This window comes from Bos indicus x Bos taurus, chromosome 11 (genome assembly GCF_003369695.1).
Source record: "Bos indicus x Bos taurus breed Angus x Brahman F1 hybrid chromosome 11, Bos_hybrid_MaternalHap_v2.0, whole genome shotgun sequence".
Lineage (NCBI taxonomy): Eukaryota > Metazoa > Chordata > Mammalia > Artiodactyla > Bovidae > Bos > Bos indicus x Bos taurus.
The window spans coordinates 85,465,867-85,488,680 of NC_040086.1; the positions used below are offsets into that span (position 1 = coordinate 85,465,867).

The window sequence follows — 22,814 nt, forward strand, 5'->3', positions numbered from 1 at the left end:
TGGTTAGTGTCAAGAACTCCGAGGGGCACAAGCCAGTTGTCCCAGCGGTCTGGGTCCCTCCCGCCCCGACCCCTCCGTCTGGACCTCCGGCGCCGTATCTTCCTCTCGCGGTGTCGTCCTCTCCGCGGACTCCGCCCTCCGGGATTTCCCGGGCTCCCCCTCATTCCGCCCGGCTGGGGGCCGCGCGCGGCTCGTGGGGAATGATCAGGTGGCGGCGGCGGCAGCGGCGGCAGCGGCGCGCATGCGCACTGGGGGGCGGTGGCGCACTGCGCATGCGGGAAGATGGCGGGATTGGCGTCCTGAGTTGCGCGGGTCACGGTGCTCTTTAGCCCGCCCGCGTCCTACGTCCCGGGGTCGCGTCTGGTCCGCCAGCGGGTCTAGTTAGGCGGCGCCTCTGAGCCGGCCAGGGGCCCGGTTCGTGCTTGACGGCGCCCCCTTTTCCCCTCCCGCCCGCCTACCCCCCGGGACCCGGCGTGTTGTGTTGTGGGGGGGGCGTCGCCCGAGCCGAGCGAGAGAAGGCGGGAGAGCTCTCGGGGGTGCGAGGCGAGGAGCGACTGGCCGGCATGAGTCAGCAGCGGCCGGCGCGGAAGCTGCCCAGCCTGCTCGTGGACCCGGCAGAGGAGACGGTGCGCCGCCGCTGCCGCGACCCCATCAACGTGGAGGGCCTGCTGGTAAGCCCCCCCGGGGTGGGCGGCGGGGAACGGCGTGCGTGGGGAGGGGGGCGGTCCCCGGGCCCCAGGGTGGCCCCGGGGCTGCTCCCTCTGGCTCCCGGCTTCTCGCACAGCCTGTCACATCCTCTGAACCAGAGCCATCGTTGTCCGCTGAAACCCTTTGCATTATCCTTTACATGTGTTCCAAAATAACGTTGTCAGCCTCCTCGATCTTTCCTTCGGGCCACAGAGCAGTGTTGGAGAAAATTGTACAGCTTTGCCTGACACTGGCATGCTCTTCCATCTTTATCTCGGTGGATCTCTGCAAGTTCTTTTTAGGTTTCTCTGCGGCCTCCTCTAACCGTCTCCTACTGAGTTGTAGCCGCTTAAAACCATGTCCACACCTCATAGGTCCCACCCCACAGCTCTCCATCTTTCCTTCGGGCCACAGAACAGTGTTGGAGAAAATTGCACAGCTTTGCCCGACACTGGCATGCTCACCCTTCTTTATCTCAGTGGGTCTCTGCAAGCTTTCTTTTCGTGTTCTCTGCAGCCTCCTCTCCCATGCTCCTACTTAGCTGCAGCCGCTTAAAACCGTGTCCACACATCCCACCCCACAGATCAGATCAGTCGCTCAGTTGTGTCCGATTCTTTGCGACCCCATGAATCGCAGCACGCCAGGCCTCCCTGTCCATCACCAACTCCCGGAGTTCACTCAGACTCACGTCCGAGTCAGTGATGCCATCCAGCCATCTCATCCTCTGTAGTCCCCTTCTCCTCCTGCCCCCAATCCCTCCCAGCATCAGAGTCTTTTCCAGTGAATCAACTCTTCACATGAGGTGGCCAAAGTATTGGAGTTTCAGCTTTAGCATCATTCCTTCCAAAGAAATCCTAGGGCTGATCTCCTTCAGAATGGACTGGTTGGATCTCCTTGCAGTCCAAGGGACTCTCAAGAGTCTTCTCCAACACCATGGTTCAAAAGCATCAATTCTTTGGCACTCAGCCTTCTTCACAGTCCAACTCTCACATCCATACTGACCACAGGAAAAACCATAGCCTTGACTAGATGGACCTTTGTTGGCAAAGTAATGTCTCTGCTTTCGAATATGCTATCTAGGTTGGTCATAACTTTCCTTCCAAGGAGTAAACGTCTTTTAATTTCATGGCTGCAGTCACCATCTGTAGTGATTTTGGAGCCCCCAAAAATAAAGTCTGACACTGTTTCTCCATCTATTTCCCATGAAGTGGTGGGACCGGATGCCATGATCTTCGTTTTCTGAATATTGAGCTTTAAGCCAACTTTCTCACTCTCCACTTTCACTTTCATCAAGAGGCTTTTGAGTTCCTCTTCACTTCTGCCATAAGGGTGGTGTCATCTGCATATCTGAGGTTATTGATATTTCTCCCGGCAATCTTGATTCCAGCTTGTGTTTCTTCTAGTCCAGCGTTTCTCATGATATACTCTGCATATAAGTTAAATAAACAGGGTGACAATATACAGCCTTGACGAACTCCTTTTCCTGTTTGGAACCAGTCTGTTGTTCCATGTCCAGCTCTAACTGTTGCTTCCTGACCTGCATACAAATTTCTCAAGAGGCACATCAGGTGGTCTGGTATTCCCATCTCTTTCAGAATTTTCCACAGTTTATTATGATCCACACAGTCAAAGGCTTTGGCATAGTCAATAAAGTAGAAGTAGATGTTTTTCTGGAACTCTCTTGCTTTTTCCATGATCCAGCGGATGTTGGCAATTTGACGTCTGGTTCCTCTGCCTTTTCTAAAACCAGCTTGAACATCAGGAAGTTCACGGTTCACATATTGCTGAAGCCTGGCTTGGAGAATTTTGAGCATGACTTTACTAGCGTGTGAGATGAGTGCAATTGTGGGGTAGTCTGAGCATTCTTTGGCATTGCCTTTCTTTGGGATTGGAATGAAAACTGACCTTTTCCAGTCCTGTGGCCACTGCTGAGTTTTCCAAATTTGCTGGCATATTGAGTGCAGCACTTTCACAGCATCATCTTTCAGGATTTGGAACAGCTCAACTGGAATTCCATCACCTCCACTAGCTTTGTTCGTAGTGATGCTTTCCAAGGCCCACTTGACTTCACATTCCAGGATGTTTGGCTCTAGGTCAGTGATCACACCATCGTGATTATCTGAGTCATGGAGATCTTTTCTGTACAGTTCTTCTGTGTATTCTTGCCATCTCTTCTTAATATCTTCTGCTTCTGTTAGGTCCATACCATTTCTGTCCTTTATCGAGCTCATCTTTGCATGAAATGTTCCTTTGGTATCTCTGATTTTCTTGAAGAGATCCCTAGTCTTTCCCATTCTGTTGTTTTCCTCTATTTCTTTGCATTGATCGCTGAAGAAGGCTTTCTTATCTCTTCTTGCTATTCTTTGGAACTCTGCATTCAGATGCTTATATCTTTCCTTTTCTCCTTTGCTTTTCGCTTCTCTTCTTTTCACAGCTATTTGTAAGCCTCCCCAGACAGCCATTTTGCTTTTTTGCATTTCTTTTCTATGGGAATGGTCTTGATCCCTGTCTCCTGTACAGTGTCACGAACCTCATTCCATAGCTCATCAGGCACTCTATCTATCAGATCTAGGCCCTTGAATCTATTTCTCACTCCACTGTATAATCATAAGGGATTTGATTTAGGTCATACCTGAATGGTCTAGTGGTTTTCCCTACTTTCTTCAATTTAAGTCTAAATTTGTCAATAAGGAGTTCATGGTCTGAGCCGCAGTCAGCTCCTGGTCTTGTTTTTGCTGACTGTATAGAGCTTCTCCATCTTTGGCTGCAAAGAATATAATCAATCTGATTTCGGTGTTGACCATCTGGTGAGGTCCATGTATAGAGTCTTCTCTTGTGTTGTTGGAAGAGGGTGTTTGTTATGACCAGTGCATTTTCTTGGCAAAACTCTATTAGTCTTTGCCCTGCTTCATTCCGTATTCCAAGGCCAAATTTGCCTGTTACTCCAGGTGTTTCTTGAGTTCCTACTTTTGCATTCCAGTCCCCTATAATGAAAAGGACATCTTTTTTGGGTGTTAGTTCTAAAAGGTCTTGTAGGTCTCATAGAACCGTTCAACTTCAGCTTCTTCAGCGTTACTGGTTGGGGCATAGACTTGGATTACTGTGATATTGAATGGTTTGACTTGGAAACAAACAGAGATCATTCTGTCATTTTTGAGATTGCATCCAAGTACTGCATTTTGGACTCTTTTGTTGACCATGATGGCCACTCCATTTCTTCTGAGGGATTCCTGCCTGCAGTAGTAGATATAATGGTCATCTGAGTTAAATTCACCCATTCCAGTCCATTTCAGTTCGCTGATTCCTAGAATGTCGACATTCACTCTTGCCCTCTCTTGTTTGATCACTTCCAATTTGCCTTGGTTCATGGACCTGACATTCCAGGTTCCTATGCAATATTGCTCTTTACAGCATCGGACCTTGCTTCTATCACCAGTCACATCCACAGCTGGGTATTCTTTTTGCTTTGGCTCCATCCCTTCATTCTTTCTGGAGTTATTTCTCCACTGATCTCCAGTAGCATATTGGGCACCTACTGACCTGGGGAATTTCTCTTTCAGTATCCTATCATTTTGCCTTTTCATACTGTTCATGGGGTTCTCAAGGCAAGAATACTGAAGTGGTTTGCCATTCCCTTCTCCAGTGGACCACATTCTATCAGATCTCTCCACCATGACCCGCCCGTCTTGGGTTGCCCCACGGGCATGGCTTAGTTTCATTGAGTTAGACAAGGCTGTAGTCCTAGTGTGATTAGACTGACTAGTTTTCTGTGAGTATGGTTTCAGTGTGTTTGCCCTCTGATGCCCTCTTGCAACACCTACCATCTTACTTGGGTTTCTCTTACCTTGGGCGTGGGGTATCTCTGCCCCCCTCATTCAACAGGTTGTGGTCTTGCATCCTGTTTGACACCGAAAACGCAAGAGAGAGTAAGACTCCCTGTGAAACATTGAATTCTTCTGTTGCTCTGGACTGCATGCCGTGTATTCTCCTTGATTATCAGGACTTTTCCATGGAAGGAACCCGTCAGTTCCCATTTCTTCCCGCATTCTCGACCTCTCTGCTGGTTTCTTCCCATTACTAGTAAATAAACATTTCCCGAAGTCAGATTATCCAGACACAAGGAGGACTCAGTGCTCCAAAATAGTTGATGAGTGCCATCTCATTTAATTCTGCACAGCAGTCCTAAGGGATTATTCTTGTTTGACAGTTGCCAAGATATACTTGGAGATGTTAAGTGGTTTTTCTGTGGTTAGTAAGTAGAAAAGCCTGGGTTGAACCTCCCAGTGTCCAATTCCAGGTGGTAAATTCTCAACTACTTAAGTGAAGTGAAAAGTCGCTGGTGCAACCCCCATGGATTATACAGACCACGAAATTCTCCAGGTCAGAGTACTGGAGTGGGTAGCCGTTCCCTTCTCCAGGGGATCTTCCCAAACCAGGGATCAAACCCAGGTCTCCTGCATTGCAGGCGGATTCTTTACCAGCTGAGCCACAAGGGAAGCCCAAGAATACTGGAGTGGGTAGCCTATCCCTTCTCCATTGGATCTTCCTGACCCAACCATGTCCTAAATCCCATTTCCATTTTGAGAGATCCCTCCTTTAATCCTTTATGCCTTTCCGCCTACTATATCACTTCCCCTTCACAGCCAAACTCTTTGAAAAAGTTGTTTGCACTCTGGGTTTTCTTGCTCACATCTCATTACCACCTTGACGTGCTGCTGGGGGACCTCAGCCCTATGCACAACTCCAGGACTGTCCTAACCAAGGTCCCCAGCAACCTTGTCAGGTCCAGCGGATGTGGTTTTAACACGATGGACCACTCACTCTGTTGGAAACTCACCATTGACGTCCCCTTGGGCACATACTCTCAGCACTCTGTCTGCCTCTCTGGCCTCTCGTGTTCTCTTTTGTAAACTCTTCCTTTTCCCATCCCTTCCATGTTGGTCTTACTTGGCTCTTCAGCCTTCTCCACAGTTTCTTAATATGGGATGTCATTCAGCACTCTTGTGACTTCTGTTACTATTTGTACTGGTGGTCTTATTCTTTTTAGTTCAGCTTAGTTGTGTCTGACTCTCTGCCACCGTGAACTGCAGCACACCAGGCTACTCTGTCCATCACCAACTCCTGGAGCTTGCTCAAACTCATGTCCATCAAGTCAGTGATGCCACCCAACCATCTCATTCTCTGTCGTCCCCTTGTCCTCCTGCCTTCAATCTGCATCAGAATCTTTTCCATTGAGTCCGTTCTTTGCATCAGGTGGCCAAAGTATTAGCACTTCAGCTTCATCTTCAGCCCTTCCAATGAATATTCAGCCCTGATTTTCTTTAGGATTGACTGGTTGGATCTCCTTGCAGTCCAAGGGACTCTCAAGAGTCTTCTCCAACACCACAGTTCCAATGCATCAGTTCTTCGGCGCTCAGCTTTCTTTATGGTCCAACCCTCACATCCATACATGACTACTGGAAAAACTGTACCTTTGACTAGACGGGCCTTTGTCGGGAAAGTAATGTCTCTGCTTTTTAATATGCTGTCTAGGTTTGTCATAGGCTTTCTTCTTCTTATTTTAGAATTTGATAAAAGCTCTGAACTCTTACTTTGGAAAAAAGCACTTTATTTTGCATTTAATATCAGAAGATACACGTATCCCTTGAAGTTTCAGATAATCTTATCCACTCTGGTAGGGCTTCTCTGATGGCTCAGTGGTGAAGAATCTGCCTGCTAGTGCAGGAGACACAGATTCAGTCCCCTGGGTAGGGAAGATCCCCTGGAGAAGGAAATGGCAACCTACTCCAGTATTCTTGCCTGGGAAATCCCATGGGCAGAGGAGCCTGACGGACTACAATCCATGGGGTCACAAAAGTGGGACACAACTTAGCGACTAAACAACAATCCACTCTGGTAGTTTTGGTTACCATGTCGTGACTCCCAAATCTGTAAATTGGGCTCAGAGCTTTCCAATTGTCTCCTACACACCTCTACGTAGATTTCAGACTCATATACCTGAAGTGGAATTCATTGTCATACTTAAGCAACAACTCTCGATCTCATATTGCAACAAATACCTAGCGGGTATCCTACACGTCATCTTTACCTTTTCCAAATGGACCCCCTCCATCCTGTCTAATAGAAATTAATCACCAGTACTTGCCACTTCTAGCTGTCGTCTGCCTTTCGAATTGCTATCTTCTCAACTAGTTTTCCTGCTTCTCATCTTGTCCCTGATTTTTCTATATATTCTCCACATAGTAACTAACCATAATGGTCTTTTTAAAGTGTATTTCCAATCACGTCATTTGGCTTAAAGAATCTATCATGGTTCCCAGCAGCTCTCATCATAGAGGAGAAACTTCTTAATGTCATCAGACTCCTGAGTTTATCTTTGCTGAACTGCTTATGGTTGCTGAATTTTCCATATGTCTATATTCTTCAGGACGTCTGTATCTCTGCACTTCCACCTGTAAGAAATTTTTTCTTCAGAGCACACTTTCCCTTATTACCACCCGTGGTTCCCATTACAGGTCATTTGTGGGCAGCCTTGCTGACCCAGCCTCTGGGCTGGGCACTCCTGTGAGCCTCCTGCATACCCTTCCTCAGCATGGGGGCACTTCTAGCCCTGGGCAGCAGCTCTGGCCTTTCATTGGTACATCCCCAGCATATCTGGGGCTTCTTGCGAAAACAAAAAAGCTATTTTGGTAAATAGCCGTTAAGTGAATGAAGTAGGTACTCTCTAAATGTTTGAATGCATGAATGTTTATTTTCCTGGCTGTGAAATGGTGATTTCAACACCTCTCTCAGCATTTTTTAGAAAAACTGGATGATGACTAGAAGTATTTAGTAGACTATGTATTATTAAATGCTATGCAAAAAAATAGTTATGTGTACAGCTGAGTATTTGATGTTCCCCCCAGGGGTAAATGGCTTGAAAACTGGAATTTTATGAAGGCACAATATGATTAGAGATAGAATTTAGTCTACACATTGAAAAATTAGGAAAACTTGCATGTATGACTAGAAAGCAGATCGCTGGAAAAAGGTATGTGTCTGCAGAGCTCTTAAAGGGATATTACTCCCCCAAGCAGGCTGGTTCAGGATAAGCGAGCATCTCTGTATAGAGACATTTTTAACCAATTTATAAGCAGTGTTTAAGATTTTAGCCCCTAAAACTCATCTTTTATTTCTTTCTCCTTTGAGATCTCAAATTGCAAAGTGTAGGTTTTGAGATGTGGGAACTTGGAGCATCAGTGAAATGACTTGGGATGTGCTGACCTGCCCACCAGGAGCTGCTGGTTCCTAGAGAGCTGTGTGTGCTGAGTGCAGCCTCCGTGGTTTCAGGATGGAGACAGACTAATAGCCCCGAACAAGTGGGAGGGGCAGTTTGAATATTTGACAGCCTCTGTGGTTTCAGGTGAAGGCTCTGCCAAGATGGAAGCAGACCAATAGACCCGAGCAAGGGAGGAGAGCAGTTTGAGTGTTTCAACCGCAAGCTTTTTTAGGAAGCCCAGTCTTGAGGTTTGGCTGCTACCAGGCTCTCCTTTGGGTTCCTCTGCTGGCTCAGCAGTAAGGAATCCTGCCAATGCAGGAGACGCGGGTTGGATCCCTGGGTCGGGAAGATCTCCTGGAGGAGGAAATGGCAACCCACTCCAGTATGCTTGCCTGGGAAGTCCCATAGACAGAGACGCGCAGGCTACAGTCTTGGGGGGTCACAGAGTCATATGCTACTGAGCAGAGCAGGCTGTCCGTGGGCAGGTCCTCAAGGAAATGCCTTAGCATAGCCTCTCAGGGAGACTCCTTGAAGGAACAGAAATGTTGGCAGTGCCCCCGGGGGTGGGTTGTCAGCACTAGAAGCAGCAGCATCTAGTGCCATAGCAGTTTGAGGGTGTTCCTCTGAGGACTGCCATCCTCGAGATGCCGAGAAGGTAAAAGATGTGTCCTGTGCAGGAGCCGCTTTGAAAAGGTTCCCATTGGCCGAATCTGGGATAATTTGACCCTCAAAATACCAGATTTTATGCTCAGAATAAGGTAGGAATTCAGGCTCCTTCGGTGTAGCTCGTTAAGTATAACCTCAAATATAGTTCCTCCAGATCTTTAGGCCTGTGAGACAAGGGAAAGCTCCTCACCTGTCTGTCGAATGTGGTTCACCAGAGTTAGCATAGCTGGAAAGGCTCACCAGGATTGTCAGACTGAGTCTCTCCAGGTGATAAATTTGTACTGAAAGCAGAACATGAGGCCTTCTAGTCTCAGTGATCCTTACGGATGGGGTATGCAAGAGGGCGTCTTTTCCCGGGGTCCCTGTGTCTGTAAATACACATTGTTGTTTATCAGTTGACATCATGCGTGACAAGGTCCTGTTTCACTCTTCCATTCATTAGTTTAACAGATGTTTACCAAGTGCCTGAATGTACCAAGAACTGTTCTGGTTCAAACAGGACAACAATAATAATCGTCCCTTATGCTTTCTTGGAGAAGGAAACGGCAACCCACTCCAGTATTCATACCTGGAAAATCCCATGGACCGAGGAACCTGGTGGGCTACAATCCATGGGGTCGCAGAGAGTCGGACACGACTGAGCGACTTCTGTGTGTGTGTGTGTGTGTGTATGCTTTCTTGGGATTTTTACAGTTTACAGAATTGGTCGTTTGAGCTTCACAGTAGCTTGGAAAGTGGGCTGTAATAGAGGTCTGTCCCTACACTGTTACAGATGAGGGAAGAGTCTCCCTGCACCTGAGAAGTCCTGGTGGTCCTGAACCCCATCTTAAGCCACGAACTTGAGTATAAATGAGATGAATGTGTCATTGCTGTTGACACATTGGAAATCTCCTGAATTGTAGGTCTGTAGGATTTACACGATCTTTACTTGGGAGGTCTGCCCTTGAGAGGCCATGATACTATCATGAGTCCTCCAAAATAAAGAGAGAGGGTTTTTTTGTTTGGTTGCGGGGGGTCGGGGGGGGGTACCAAAACGAATGGATGTTGTTTTCCCCACAGATCTAAGTATACCCAATATGTGGTTTATAGCAAAGAGTGTGGGGGAAAGAAAGTCATACGTTCTCATGTTACTAATTGAGGTACCACCATCCCCGTGCCAAGCCATGAATAGCAGCCTTCTAGATAAGGAGACCAGAGGGAGGGGTCTGGAGCAGGAAAGGCGCCCGTGGGGCACATGTGGAGAGCAGATAGGGAGGCAGTCCAAGTGGGGGCCTGGGCCCTGCCGCTCTGAACCAAGAACAGAAGTCTCATCTGCAGCACAACCCCTAGGGCTGCTGCTCTGTTAATCCCGTCCATGTTCATTCTCAGGGTTGATTGTGACACTATAGTGATTGAAGTAGTGTAGCAACTTAGGGGTCGGACACTGAGTGACTTCACTTTCACTTTTCACTTTCATGCACTGGAGAAGGAAATGGTAGCCCGCTCCAGTGTTCTTGCCTGGAGAATCCCAGAGGCGGGGGAGCCTGGTGGGCTGCTGTCTGTGGGGTTGCACAGAGTCGGACACGACTGAAGTGACTCAGCAGCAGCAACTTAGGGTGTCTGTTGATGGGTGTTTCAGGTCCCTGTGATGAGGATGGATTTTTTTTTCTTTTAAGAATCTTGCATCGATAGTTCAACTCTGTTTCATAGTCTTTTAGTAGAAGGGTTGAATGTAAAAAAAGCAGTGACACTTGGTCACCCTGGTCTGAAGTTTGGCTTCAATAGGACTGCCCTTCAACGTGTCCCTGGTGGCTCAGAGGGTAAATAGTCTGCCTGCAATGTGGGAGACCTGGGTTTGATCCCTAGGTTGGGAAGATCCCTTGGAGAAGGAAATGGCAACCCACTTCAGTATTCTTGCCTGGAGAATCACCATGGACAGAGGAGCCTGGTGGGCTAGTCCATAGGGTTGCAAAGAGTGGGACATGACTGAGCAACTTCACTTTCTTTCTTTCAGTGTGTCACTGTTGTCAGCACTGTGCTGAGAGCCAGCCAGGCAGAGTCCCTGCCCCAGGATGGGCTCCCCATTCTGGTTTTGCACCCAGCAGGGGTACCTGCAGGTGTTTAAATTCCAGCAACTAAGTTAATTTTACAGTGGAATTCTGCTTCAGGGGAGTTATTCCGTATCAAGTTAGCTTGCTGACAGATGCCATCATCTTGTCATGAATGATAAGGGAACCATTGTGCCAAGGCTTGTATAGTAACACCAGCAAGGAGAGAGCTACTTAGCTGCTCACCTCGCCTTCAGGCTTCCCCATTCCTCAGTCTTTTTGCTGTATTGCCACCATACTTGGATCTCTGAACCAAGAGCCCAAGGATGTCGTGTCTTGCTCAGAAATCTGTGGCATTTCTGCACTGGTTACACCCTAAAGGCCAAACTCCAGGGCATGACTTTCATAATCCTCTGTGTCAAGCGTGGTGCTGGCAGACCCTTCCAGCCTCAGTGAGAAGTCGATTTCACACTGGCCAGCCAGGCCGCCTTGCAAAAGGTACCAGGTGGTTTGTATTTCCATACCTTTATTCATGTCACTTCCTGCACCAAGAATTATTTATCCTCTCTCCCCAACCTCCCACAGGTTCCGCAAAATCTGGCTTGTTTTCCAAGGCTTGGCTGGGGGTCCCTCCTGAGAATTGCTGGCTACACCCCAGAGTTCTGGTGACTATTGTCTTAGAGCTGCTCATGAAATCCTCTTCCCCCAATTTTGTTGTGGCCCCATTGAGGGCAGTTTTTTCACTTAAACAGAAACTAAACCCTCCCACAGCCTGTCTGGAGACACAGAACATCATTACACTTTGTTCTAAGCAAAAGGCTAATATGGGTTTCTCTTTATTAGTCTCATGGTTAGGATTTATATATGTTTTGCAAGAAACAATTTTTAAATGTACTGCAAATGTTACAACAAGTTTATGTAAGCTTTCATAGCCTTCAGGTAGCTAGTAAAATGATGAGCATTGGCAGTGGAGCTCCTGTTATATTAATTTCGTGGTTGCCTCAGGGATTTATAAGAAGTGTTTTATTAATCTAATACTGAAGTTTCCAGTTACATTACATGCATTATTTTCCATGATTAGATAACGCTGTTTTTACATTAATTATCGTGGGACTGCATGGCTGCTTGTGAAAATGAAAGTTTGTGAGCTCATTTCTCTGGAGCCACTTAACAGTGAGTTAGCAAAGGGTGAGCGTTTGTTAGTTTGGGTGTAGATCTCTCCCGCACCTTCCAGAGTCAGAGACAGAGTCCTAATCACCTCTGAATTCCCCTTTATCCCCAGTACCTGATACAGTCAATAAATTAATGTCCATGTAGTAATAAATTCCAGTATTCGTACTCCTCTACTGCCATCAACCTTCCTTTCTCTCCCTACCCCATCTCTCTAACTACTGCTTCCGTAGCTATGGGCTTCCCTTGTGGCTCAGCTGGTAAAGAATCTGCCTGCACTGAGGGGGACCTGGGTTCCATCCCTGGGTTGGGAAGAAACCCTGGAGAAGGGAAAGGCTACCCACTCCAGCATTCTGGCCTGGAGAATTCCATGGACTGTATAGTCCATGGGGTCGCACAGAGTCGGACACAGCTGAGCGACTTTGACTTCCACTTTGCATACCTGTGGAGGCCTGTGCAGTTTCAGAGACGCAAGTGTGTAAACCCTGTCAGATGTGATGACAGTTAGCATAAATGTAGTTTAGGAGGAGGACTGGTTTCCTTACACCGTAATTATTTCCCAGGGTGAAAAAAAGGACAAACCTTTGTGTTATCCAGTAAAATGTTCATTTGCTTTTTTTTTTTTTTTTTTTGCTATTCGTTTGCTTGTATTTAAATTACTAAGTTAAATTTCTGTATCTTCTCTTTTCCAGCCATCAAAAATAAGGATTAATTTAGAAGATAATGTACAGTATGTGTCCATGAGAAGTAAGTTGATTCCTGAATAGGTTTTAGGTTTTGCTGTTCTATGATTTCAGTGATTTATGTTAAAGGTACTTGAGTTGATGAGTAACTTAAATAAAATGTGCTATTTGTAGACTGAAATGTTAAGCTTAGAATTTCAGCAAAAACTCCTGAGGTTGTAGGGTGTCGTGCACACAAAACTGCACAAATACCAGTTTATTCTTCACTGCTTTGGAAATGTCTTTTTTTTCTAAATGGTCCGTGGTTAGGGATATTTCCCAGAGATCTATGAGAGCAGTTATTGTCATCAGTGGAACTGAAGGCGGTTTGGCAACAAACGTGAGGACAGTCTTTGCCCTCCTGGTTTCCTGTGGTTCCTTGTGCGCTTCCATCTACTCCTGTCCTAATCTCGGGATAGACGGTGCCTAGACACCCAGTATGAATCTTAACGTCAGCCTTCATTTCTTCTTGGCACCCCCCACAGTCCCACCCATATGTGGCCCCCAGTTTTCCTCTGGAAGCGTTTCCTTTGTCTGCCCCATGCCATGACTTAGACTCATGTCTCGAGCTCATGCAGTGCCTGGCCTGTATTCAGCTCTTTGCATGGATTATCACAGCAACCTTTCAAAGTAAAGCTATGGATTATTATTCCTATTCAATAGACGAGTAAACGGAGGCCCAGAGGGATTAAGTAACTTGTCCAGTCAGGATTCATCCTCCTGCTCAGATTTGAGCATGCAGTCTTATCCCTGGGTCAGGTTCTGCTTCCTGCACAAGCCGCCCTGGCACAGCTGCCCACGCTGGTTGTCTCTGCCAGGCCTTCCCTGCTGCCCATGGGGTCTCTCTACCAAAGAAACACGATGGTGATTTCACTTAGCCAAACAGATGGGTTGATTGAATCTGCAGGTAGGATTTAAATTATATAAATTATACACAGGTTAACTCTTGCCTTGGTCAAGAGTCAGATTTAAATGTTTTTAAAAGTCAGAATTTCTCATTTGTAATCTTGGAAGGTTTTATAGAATGGTGACTATCTTCTACTTTTTAAAAAAAAATTTAATTCCTATTAATCCTGTTTAATCTTTAAGTATAAGAGTAGTCTCCACATAGAAGACATTTACATTATAAAATATGTCCTTTTGTTTCTTGGAGTAACCACCAGTGGTCTTTAAGTTGAATATAATATAGAGGTTCTGAAGAAGAGCATTTCTGATTGAAGATAGGATGACTGTCCTTTGAAGCATTCTGTGGTGTGCTGTGAAGTAGGAAAAAAAGTTTAATCACATATTCCACACCAGGAGGACAACTAAATTATTTGTAGAATTTATTTCCTCTGCACAATAAACCATAAGAACTATTATTTTAGTATCAAACTGGGAAAGATGGAAAGAATGATAATATTCAGTTCTGGCAAGGGCAAGAGAGGAGGCCCTTATAAACTTTGTAAAACTGATAGAACACACATCCTGAATAACAGGTTTGGCAGCATTTAAAAATAAGCTTTTACTCAACAAGTCCACATCTTGAAACCTACCTAAAGGAAACAAAGACACATGCAAAATTAGCTTCTAGGAGATTTCTTGAAGTATTGTGCAAAATAGTAAAATTAGAAATAATTTGAATTTCCAGCATTGGGCCGAGTTGAGCAAATATTCTGTGCAGTTAAACGTGCAGCCATAAAGAATAAAGTTGAAATAAATTTGTTGACACATCAGAATGTTCATAATACTGAATTAAAAAACAATATGTTAAAAAGTGGTATGTTTCTATTCTCGTTTTTTAAGACTATATATATTTACATATATACGTGAGCATGTGAAAGTGTGTGCATAGTGTCAGGGGGTATCTGGAAAACCATAGTAATGAATAAATGAGGGAATTAAAGAGATTTTCCCCTATTCATTTGTTTATCTGTTAATATAGGATACTGAATATTTTAAAAAATAGTCACACCACTTTCCCTCAAGGTATAGCCTAACTATGCTAATTAGAAGACTGATTAAGCCCTTTCCAGATTTCATCAGGTTGGTTTAGACTATGACATGTATAGGGACATTTTAAACATTTTTTTTAAAGCTAAATCTCTAACTTTGCTTCATAAAGAATTTCTTGACTTAAGGACCAAATGAGAAATTTGATTCTAAATCATTTCTAATCCTGTTCCCGAGAGTGGTATGGATACAGATGCAGGCTCACCATTTATGTCTGGTATGATGCCGATCAGATTGACATACTCAGTGGAAACTGGTTGCATATTTCAAATACTCCTTTAAGTCTAAAGCCTTTGTTTACCTGGAATAGGCTAATATTTCATCCACTTTGAGAAGTTGATTTTGTAAAAATTAGCTATGATTTGGTCAGTGGGTAGAATATCTGTAGGTGTCTCTGGTTATTGATCAAGAAGAAATAAATGGTCTTTTTAATGAATTGAGAAAGAAATGCTATTTAAAATTTTATGAATTGTGTTTGTTTTGTTTCCCAGAAGCACTAAAAGTGAAGAGACCTCGTTTTGATGTATCACTGGTTTATTTAACTCGAAAATTTATGGATCTTGTCAGATCTGCTCCTGGGGGCATTCTTGACTTAAACAAGGTTGCAACGAAACTGGGAGTACGAAAACGAAGAGTGTATGACATCACCAACGTCTTAGATGGAATCGACCTGGTTGAAAAGAAGTCTAAGAACCATATTCGGTGGATGTGAGTTGTTTTCAAACTTTTCATGTTTTTTTTTTTTTTTTCCCTCCTCAATAAGTGACAATACTGTGCTTAAAACAAAGTAGATACTATCAGTGTTTTTTGTTTTTTTTTTCCTACTTGGTACCAATTAAAAGCCATATAATACCATCCCAATATTATGGAAAAGCTGAGTGGAGTCATGCTTAGTTTTAGGAATTTCACTTTTCAAGGTAAGTGGGCATCTGATTGTGTAGGAATTAAAAAAAAAAAAATAAAAGTTTCCTCAGTTCCAGTTGATCACTGATAGCAGGGGGACGATCAGTTAAGGTGGTAAAACTGGTTCTTGCACCAGAGTGTGAACACAGAGAGGCCTCCTCCCAAGGAGCTGTAGTTCAGTTCTGGAAGAAGGCAGATGCCCGCCTTCTTAACAGCGACCCCCAGTGGTTATGGTGCAGGTCAGGCTTGGAAACACAATTCCCTGAATGTTAAAAAAAAATTCAGGAGGCTGCCTATCTCAGAGTCAGTTGGTAAGGACTTAGCATATGATTAGGAAGGATTTCAGGAAAAGAAGACCTTATGGTATAAATGTAGATATTATGTATAGATAAGTGTGGGGGACACACACACACGCGCAAAGGAAGGGAGCTGTTATACTTAACAACACACAAGTATTTTGAATCAGTAAGAAACACTTCCAGCATATAAGTACCTAGATACCTTGCAGGCAAAAGAAAAATCTACCACCAAACATCATTAAATGATTCTCAGTAGTTAACTTCGCTATTAGAGGAAAGGGGTTCAAAAAGGAAGTTCTTTTTTTAGTAGTACAGAAATGCAAATTCTAATTTGAACATGTTTGCTGAATAATAACTAACATTCTAGGGGCTAATGTTGGATTGTGTTCTAAATCATTAATTAGAATCAGATTTGAGAACTAGAAAGCAAAAGGTAAAATTGTAACAGCCTCTCCCCTCTTTTCTATAAAGATCAAAGAAAAGAATGAGTATCAGCAGTTGCTCGTCACATCATATTGGGGCAGACCGTAATAAAATAAATCTTTGAAAAAATATTATATTCAGGTAGAACCAGATTAAATATGCACTGTAGGGAAAAATTAAGACTCAGAATTTTAGCAGATGAACTGTCATTTGGCCAGTATGTGCTGTTTTTCATGTGTAAAAACTAAAGGGTTTAAAGACTATAACTTGCCAAAAGGCTTCTCCCATGACTCAATAGGTAAAGAATCCACCTGCAGTGCAGAAGACACAGGAGGCGCTGATGCGATCTGTGAGTCGGGAAGATCCCCTAAAAGAGGAAATAGCACTCCACTATCTTTGCCTGGAAAATCCCACAGACAGAGGAGCCTGGCAGGCTTCAGTCCAAAGTGTCGCAAAAGAGTCAGACACAACTGAGCACAAATACCAATGGACAAGAACTTGTCAAAAGTTATACTGTGGAAAGTAGAGCTGGGCTGAAACTGGGTGCTACTAACTCAGTTCACTGCTCATTGAACTTCAGTAAGCTTTCCGTAGAACTTCTGATTTCCAGAGGGTTATAATGTTGGTTTTGTTTTTAAAGTCTCTGTGTCAGAAAAGAAATGGGGACAAAAACCAACGAGAAGTAATAGTTGTGTAGAACAACAGGAGAACAGGAGTGGAGTTTGTTGCCTGTTGTCTGTTGTTGTGGGAGACACCAGTGTAAACTTATAGAGACATTCCAGTAACCTAACTTGTATTAATTTGTAATCTCCCACATGTTGTTGATAGTGATCTTTTTCTTTTAAAGAGGATCTGATCTTAGCAATTTTGGAGCAGTGCCCCAACAGAAGAAGCTGCAGGAGGAGCTATCTGACTTATCAGCAATGGAAGATGCCCTGGATGAGTTAATCAAGGATTGTGCTCAGCAGTTGTTTGAGTTAACAGATGACAAAGAAAATGAAAGATATCCTTTAATCTGTACCTTAAAAAAAAAAAAATCTCCCAAAGCAATTACTTTAAATAGTAGGCTCAGCTTGGAAATTTAATTAATATATTTAAGATACAAAACCAGACCTTTAGAAGTGAATGAACTGCCATAGAAATGATACTGAAACTGCCTTTCCAGTCCACCAAGCCTGACACAGTTGGATGGCCATGCTCTTGAGGTCAGTGTCTCTGGGACCAGAGCGGGAGATTGTCTTTGACTCTGATCTCCTCCCAAGTCTCCTAGACAGTTTTGCTGTCGTGTTCCCCATGTAGCACCTTTCTGAGGTGTCACCAATCCTGAGCTAGTCCACGTTTCAAATTTACTTAAGTTCTACACCAGCCAAAAACTCCTGTTTGCACAATACAGTTATTAGAAGGAAAGTAAATGCTGTCACTGGACTCAGTCAAAAAGGTCTGTGGAGTTGAAAAAAAAATGCTGGGGAAACCCTTTAAATAAGGTAAGTGGTAAAATTTCAAGCAATACAATAAAAGATGAGAAAAATTCAGGTAGTGAGATGGAAAAGAGTTTGGGATGTGAGCACTCCCACAGGTACATGATAGTCCTGAAAAACTGGTTCTAAGTTGTTTCTGCTACCAACAGATTGTTTCTCCCTTCCATTTTAGGAGAGTCTCATCAAAACACTTTTTCCCTAGAGGTTCTCATAAGATGTAGCAATGATAGGGAAAAGTACAGGGAGGTTTGAATACCTTCGTGTGGTGTCTTTGTTTTAAACACCCAGACTTTATTACTATTTTTTCTCCAGAAAGTGTCATCACTATCACAGTAGTGTAAAAGAATTTTTTTGAGTTATATTGTAAAACACTTCATAAAATCCTAAGGATCGTTGATGAAATAGTAAGAATTACGTATGAAATAATTTTTTAATCTCCATCCTCTGTTTAGAGACCCTTAACTGATTTTCACACTAGCATATGTGACGTATCAAGACATTCACAGCATCCAAGCCTTCCATGAACAGATCGTAATTGCAGTTAAAGCGCCAGCAGAAACCAGATTGGACGTTCCAGCTCCCAGAGAGGTAGGTAGCCCTGCTTGTGTGTGTGTGTGCGTGCACGCACATCGTGCGTGCATGTTTGTGTGTGTGTGTGCATGTTTGTGTGTGTGTGTGCACGTGCTTAGTTGCTCAAGTCATGTCCGACTCTTTGCCACCTAATGGACTTTAGCCTGCCAAGCTCATCTGTACGTGGGGATTCTCCAAGCAAGAATTCTCCACCCCACCCCCACCCCTGTTCTTGCTGCTGCTAAGTCGCCTCAGTCGTGTCCGACTCTGTGCGACCCCATAGACGGCAGCCCACCAGGCTCCCCCGTCCCTGGGATTCTCCAGGCAAGAACACTGGAGTGGGTTGCCATTTCCTTCTCCAATGCGTGAAAGTGAAAAGTGAAAGTGAAGTCGTTCAGTCGTGTCCGACTCTTAGCAACCCCATGGACTGTAGCCCACCGGGCTCTTCCGTCTATGGGATTTTCCAGGCAAGAGTACTGGAGTGGGGTGCCATTGCCTTCTCACCCCCATTCTTACGAAGGTTTAAAGGGAAACGGGCTTCCCTGGTGGCTCAGCAGTAAAGAATCCACCTACAATGCAGGAGATGTGGGTTCACTCTGTGTTGGGAAGATCCTCTGGAGAAGAAAATGGCACCCCACTCCAGTGTTCTTGCCTGGAAAGCCCCATGGACGGAGGAGCCTGGTGGACTGCAGTCCATGGGTCACAAAGAACTGGACACACTGTGTGACTGAACAACAGAGGGAGGCAAGCCAGCTGCTTGGGCTGTGCGTCGTTGCAGCCCCAGGAGCTTAGTGACTAGTGTGTGCATGTGAGCTGCGTCCCTGATGCTCAGCTCAAGGCACTCCACCAATTTTAATGTGCTTGATGTGTTTTGAGTAACACAACAAACTCAGTAGTCTTGATTATTATCCTCTTACAGATGAGAAGTCTAAAGCACAGAAAGAGAAACTTTCTTACCGTCGTACAGTAAGTGAGAGAAGCAGAATTCAAACCCAGACAGTCTGGCTTCAGAGTCTGTTCTTAGCCATCGTACGATCATGGCCTCTTAGAGGAATCGCTAAGAATTGGCCTCAGTGTTAAGATCCAGTGTCAAACAGGGCTCTGGGGAATTAACTCACTAGCCAAACTCATAAAAGACTCACAGATAGAGGAGGACACTAAATTAAACACTTAAAATGAAAAGTAAAATCAATATGTATGGAAATACTGTCCACAGCTTGCAGGAAAGTTTGTGTTGAAAGATACTTGTCGAAGATGCGTGATCAGGGTGGAATCAGAACCAAGGAGTGAGACCATTCTTAGGACAGATGGAGTGCTGATGGCCCGATAGACCCGTCGGTGCTGAAGTCATGTCCTCTTCACTGCAGTAGGGGACTTAACCCCCCTCAGTGAAGCAGCTCTCACCCACCGTGCCTTTTATCCCCGGAAGACCACAGTCCACGTGAGACCCCAGCTGTTAACTGGACAGTGTATGACGGACAGTTAAGGAACACCTTTTGTTTATTCCAGCCACACTCAAGTTGTGACTTCAGGTGATGCTCCTAGTGAGTGCTTCCTGTGCTTCAGGCTAAGCAAGTACACAATATTCTCAAGTATATGACAGCGAAGAAACTACCTGGATGAGAATTTCCAAAAGTGTCCCTTGAAACTTTCACAGTTGTAATAAGTGAAAAAATGTAATTCATGAATCCTCTCATTCCTCTTAATGCTTTCTGTGTCTTTTGCTAGGATTCTATCACAGTACATATCAGGAGCACCAAAGGACCCATTGACGTTTATTTATGTGAAGTGGAGCAGGGTTCCCACTCAAGTAATAAAACTTCAGACAATGTAGGGACCTCTTCATCCAAAAGCAAGCCTTTGGAGCACCCTCAACCTGAGAAAGGTAAACAGGCTGATTTTGTTATTAGGAAAATTTAAGATTCTAATGATTTTTTAAATGTTTATAGTTTTACAAATGAATATTATGAATATGAATATTTATTAATAATATTCATAAGAATATTATGACCTTACAGATATTTTTACTCTTCCTAGCTACAAAAACATGAGTTAAAAATTACAGGGTAATTCTTACTATAGTTGCTTACTGTTTCTAACAACCCTGTTGTTAAATCCCACGTAATTTTGATATCTGTGAAAAGTTAGAATTGTTGTTGGTTTCGGAGTGTGGTCTCTGTAGAGAAGGCTGTCTGATCCTCTGACCCAGGCCCTCAGGCTCATGCTTGAGTCCTGGTTTACTCCTTGTGAGACTGGAAACATTAGCCTTATGCCACTCACGTAAGAATATGGTTCTTGACTGAGGTCTTCCTATTTTATCTTGAATGTTCTCTTAGCTGCCTGCCTTTGAGACCTTCATTTAGGAAGATTTCTCCCGTGTTTGTTATCTTTCAGAAGAAAATCCTCCACAGCAAAGTGAAGAAGTGCTTGAAGTGAGCAACTGATGGTGTTTGAGGGTCCATGCATTGAGTGTCTTGGACTCCTATGTGGACGAAAATCCTCAGAGCAATAAATCATCCCTGCCGTTTCTCATTCTTGGTAGCTGCAAGGCCAGGAGTGCCTCCAGGCACTTTGCTCCTTAGATTCCTGGATAATGGTGGTTTCTGCATTTGAAAACAGCTCTTTTTATAATTATTCACTGCTTTTCTGCCAGTGAAGCCGTCATCTTGCCTACAGAAATTACTGAATCACACAGCTGTCACTGAAACAGACAGGCAGGCAGGGTGGACAGCTCCTCGTGGACTCTGCCCTTTGCCGCGCGGATCACGTATCGTCACAAAAGAAGTTGCCTTACACGGGTTCATGTCTGCATGAATGGGTGTGTGCACGCACCTGATGTGACGTCTTTGTGCATATTTGTATAATGTCTAGATCACTTGTGAAATACGTCTAAGTGAGACTGTTCACCCTTGTACAGCCAAAATAATGTAAATAGTGAAAGTAACAGACATATTCTCTAATTTCTGTGGTCTGTCTATAACTTATTAGAATCCTCTGAATGAGCATTAGAGGAGAGTTTTTTCCCTAACTTCTACATGTAGAAGTACCATAAATGTGTGTGTACAGTTAAAGTTTGTGGATTTAATGCAAGTATTTCAGTATGGTTTCCCAGTGCTAAAATTGGACTTCAGGCTCTCTATAGAGTCATTGTGTCCAAGCAGACTGGTGACATGCCCCAAGCTTTGGGGACAGGTGTAGAAATGCCATCAGCTCATGACTGAATTCCGTGCGAGACATGAATTAATTCAGTCACGGTGACAGTTGAAAACTATTTTAACCTTTCTTGCAAGATTTTGTAATATGTTTCTGTACGCAGCCTTGCTTCTCAACCAGCGGGGTTTATTTACAGTGAGTCAGTGGTCCCCTGCCCTCTCTCCAGCTCTAGTCTGACGTTCCCGAGCACCTCGCTCTTTCTACCTCATCGGGTAAGTCATTACCACTCTGTGCCTCAGTTTACTCAGTAGTTTACCATTAGACTGTGAGCTCCTTGAGGGACTTTGTCTTAATCATTGTTAAGCCCAGCGCCTTGCGCCACTCCTGGCAATTGAAAAGCACTCGATAAATGTTTGAACGAGTGAGTGAGTGAGTGAATGGTTTAATTAGACTGATAATACTTGGCTCATACCATACAAGATTCTTATATCATTCAGATTGATATTTTAAACTTTTCTCGCTTTCAAAGAATTGAAGCAACGTGTGATTAGGACCATGTAGAAAAAAAGAGCTTAGGAATAAAAAATCAACATGCTGGAAAATCATGCCGAGTATTTAGGATTCTCACACCTCCGAGCTCCAGTGACTTTTGCAGTCCTGTCCCTCAGCTGAACACCAGCCTCTTCCCTCCTCACAGTTCCTACTGGTTGCCTCTGCAGGCCTTGCCATGCGGCAGAAAGTTGTGTGTACAGGTCAAGTGCTCTGCAGAGGATTCCAGGCTCTACATTGTAGATTTGGCAGCTGTCAGTTACGTGTGATGGCTAAACATGAGAGTGGATGAGGCCACCTAATGAGAGGGTACCGGCAGGAGAAGAGGAAAGGCCCGTTAGCATTTATTTTAAGGGGAGGTACCCACCCAGTTTCTTGCCTGGAGATTTCCATGGCGTTGCTGAGTTGGACTCAACTGAGCAACTTAACACTTTCACCAAAGAAAAAGCCTTTCCCAAGAGAGAAAAAAAGAGGAGGAGGGAAAAAATAGCTAAAGAAGGTGATGCCCCCAAAACCCACAAAGGCAGCATGGCCACAGGTGGTAGCATTTTTCTAAGTAGCAGCTCCTTACTTGTGAAATGTGACAGTATTTTACTTTGCAAATCATTCTGAGAGTAAAGTGAGATCATGTAAACGAAAGCCCTCTGTAAATTATAGACGTTACATAAATGAATCTTTTTCCTCACTCCAACTTCTGGTGTTTCGTCTCTTCTTTCTACAACTGTTAAAGTAAACATCGTTAAACCTGGCCTCCAGGCTCTTCCTCCCCACTCTGTCCTGAACAGCACTGCCCATCTCTGTGTGCGGGCATACCTCATTTTACTATGCTTTGCGATACTGTGATTTTTAAAAACTGAAGGTTTGGCCTCCCTGTGTCCAGCAAGTCCATGAGCACTTTTCCTAAAATCATTTGCTCA

The 22,814-nt window shown here is 44.3% G+C and overlaps 1 protein-coding gene across 2 annotated transcripts; it reads left to right on the top strand.

The window, feature by feature from the left end:
* Positions 1–255: 255 nt before the first annotated feature.
* On the top strand, positions 256–22,588 carry E2F6 (E2F transcription factor 6). Of its 2 annotated transcripts, XM_027556062.1 has the most exons (7): positions 256–671; positions 12,501–12,555; positions 15,014–15,230; positions 16,995–17,150; positions 18,099–18,213; positions 19,924–20,080; positions 20,590–22,588. In XM_027556062.1, the coding sequence occupies exons 1-7, from the start codon at positions 564–566 to the stop codon at positions 20,637–20,639; spliced, it is 858 nt and encodes a 285-aa protein (XP_027411863.1). In that variant the 5' UTR covers positions 256–563; the 3' UTR covers positions 20,640–22,588. The 2 variants fall into 2 exon arrangements, with proteins under 2 accessions (XP_027411863.1, XP_027411864.1); XM_027556063.1 differs by lacking the exon at positions 256–671 and having other exon boundaries at positions 12,504–12,555; positions 15,090–15,230.
* Positions 22,589–22,814: the final 226 nt, after the last annotated feature.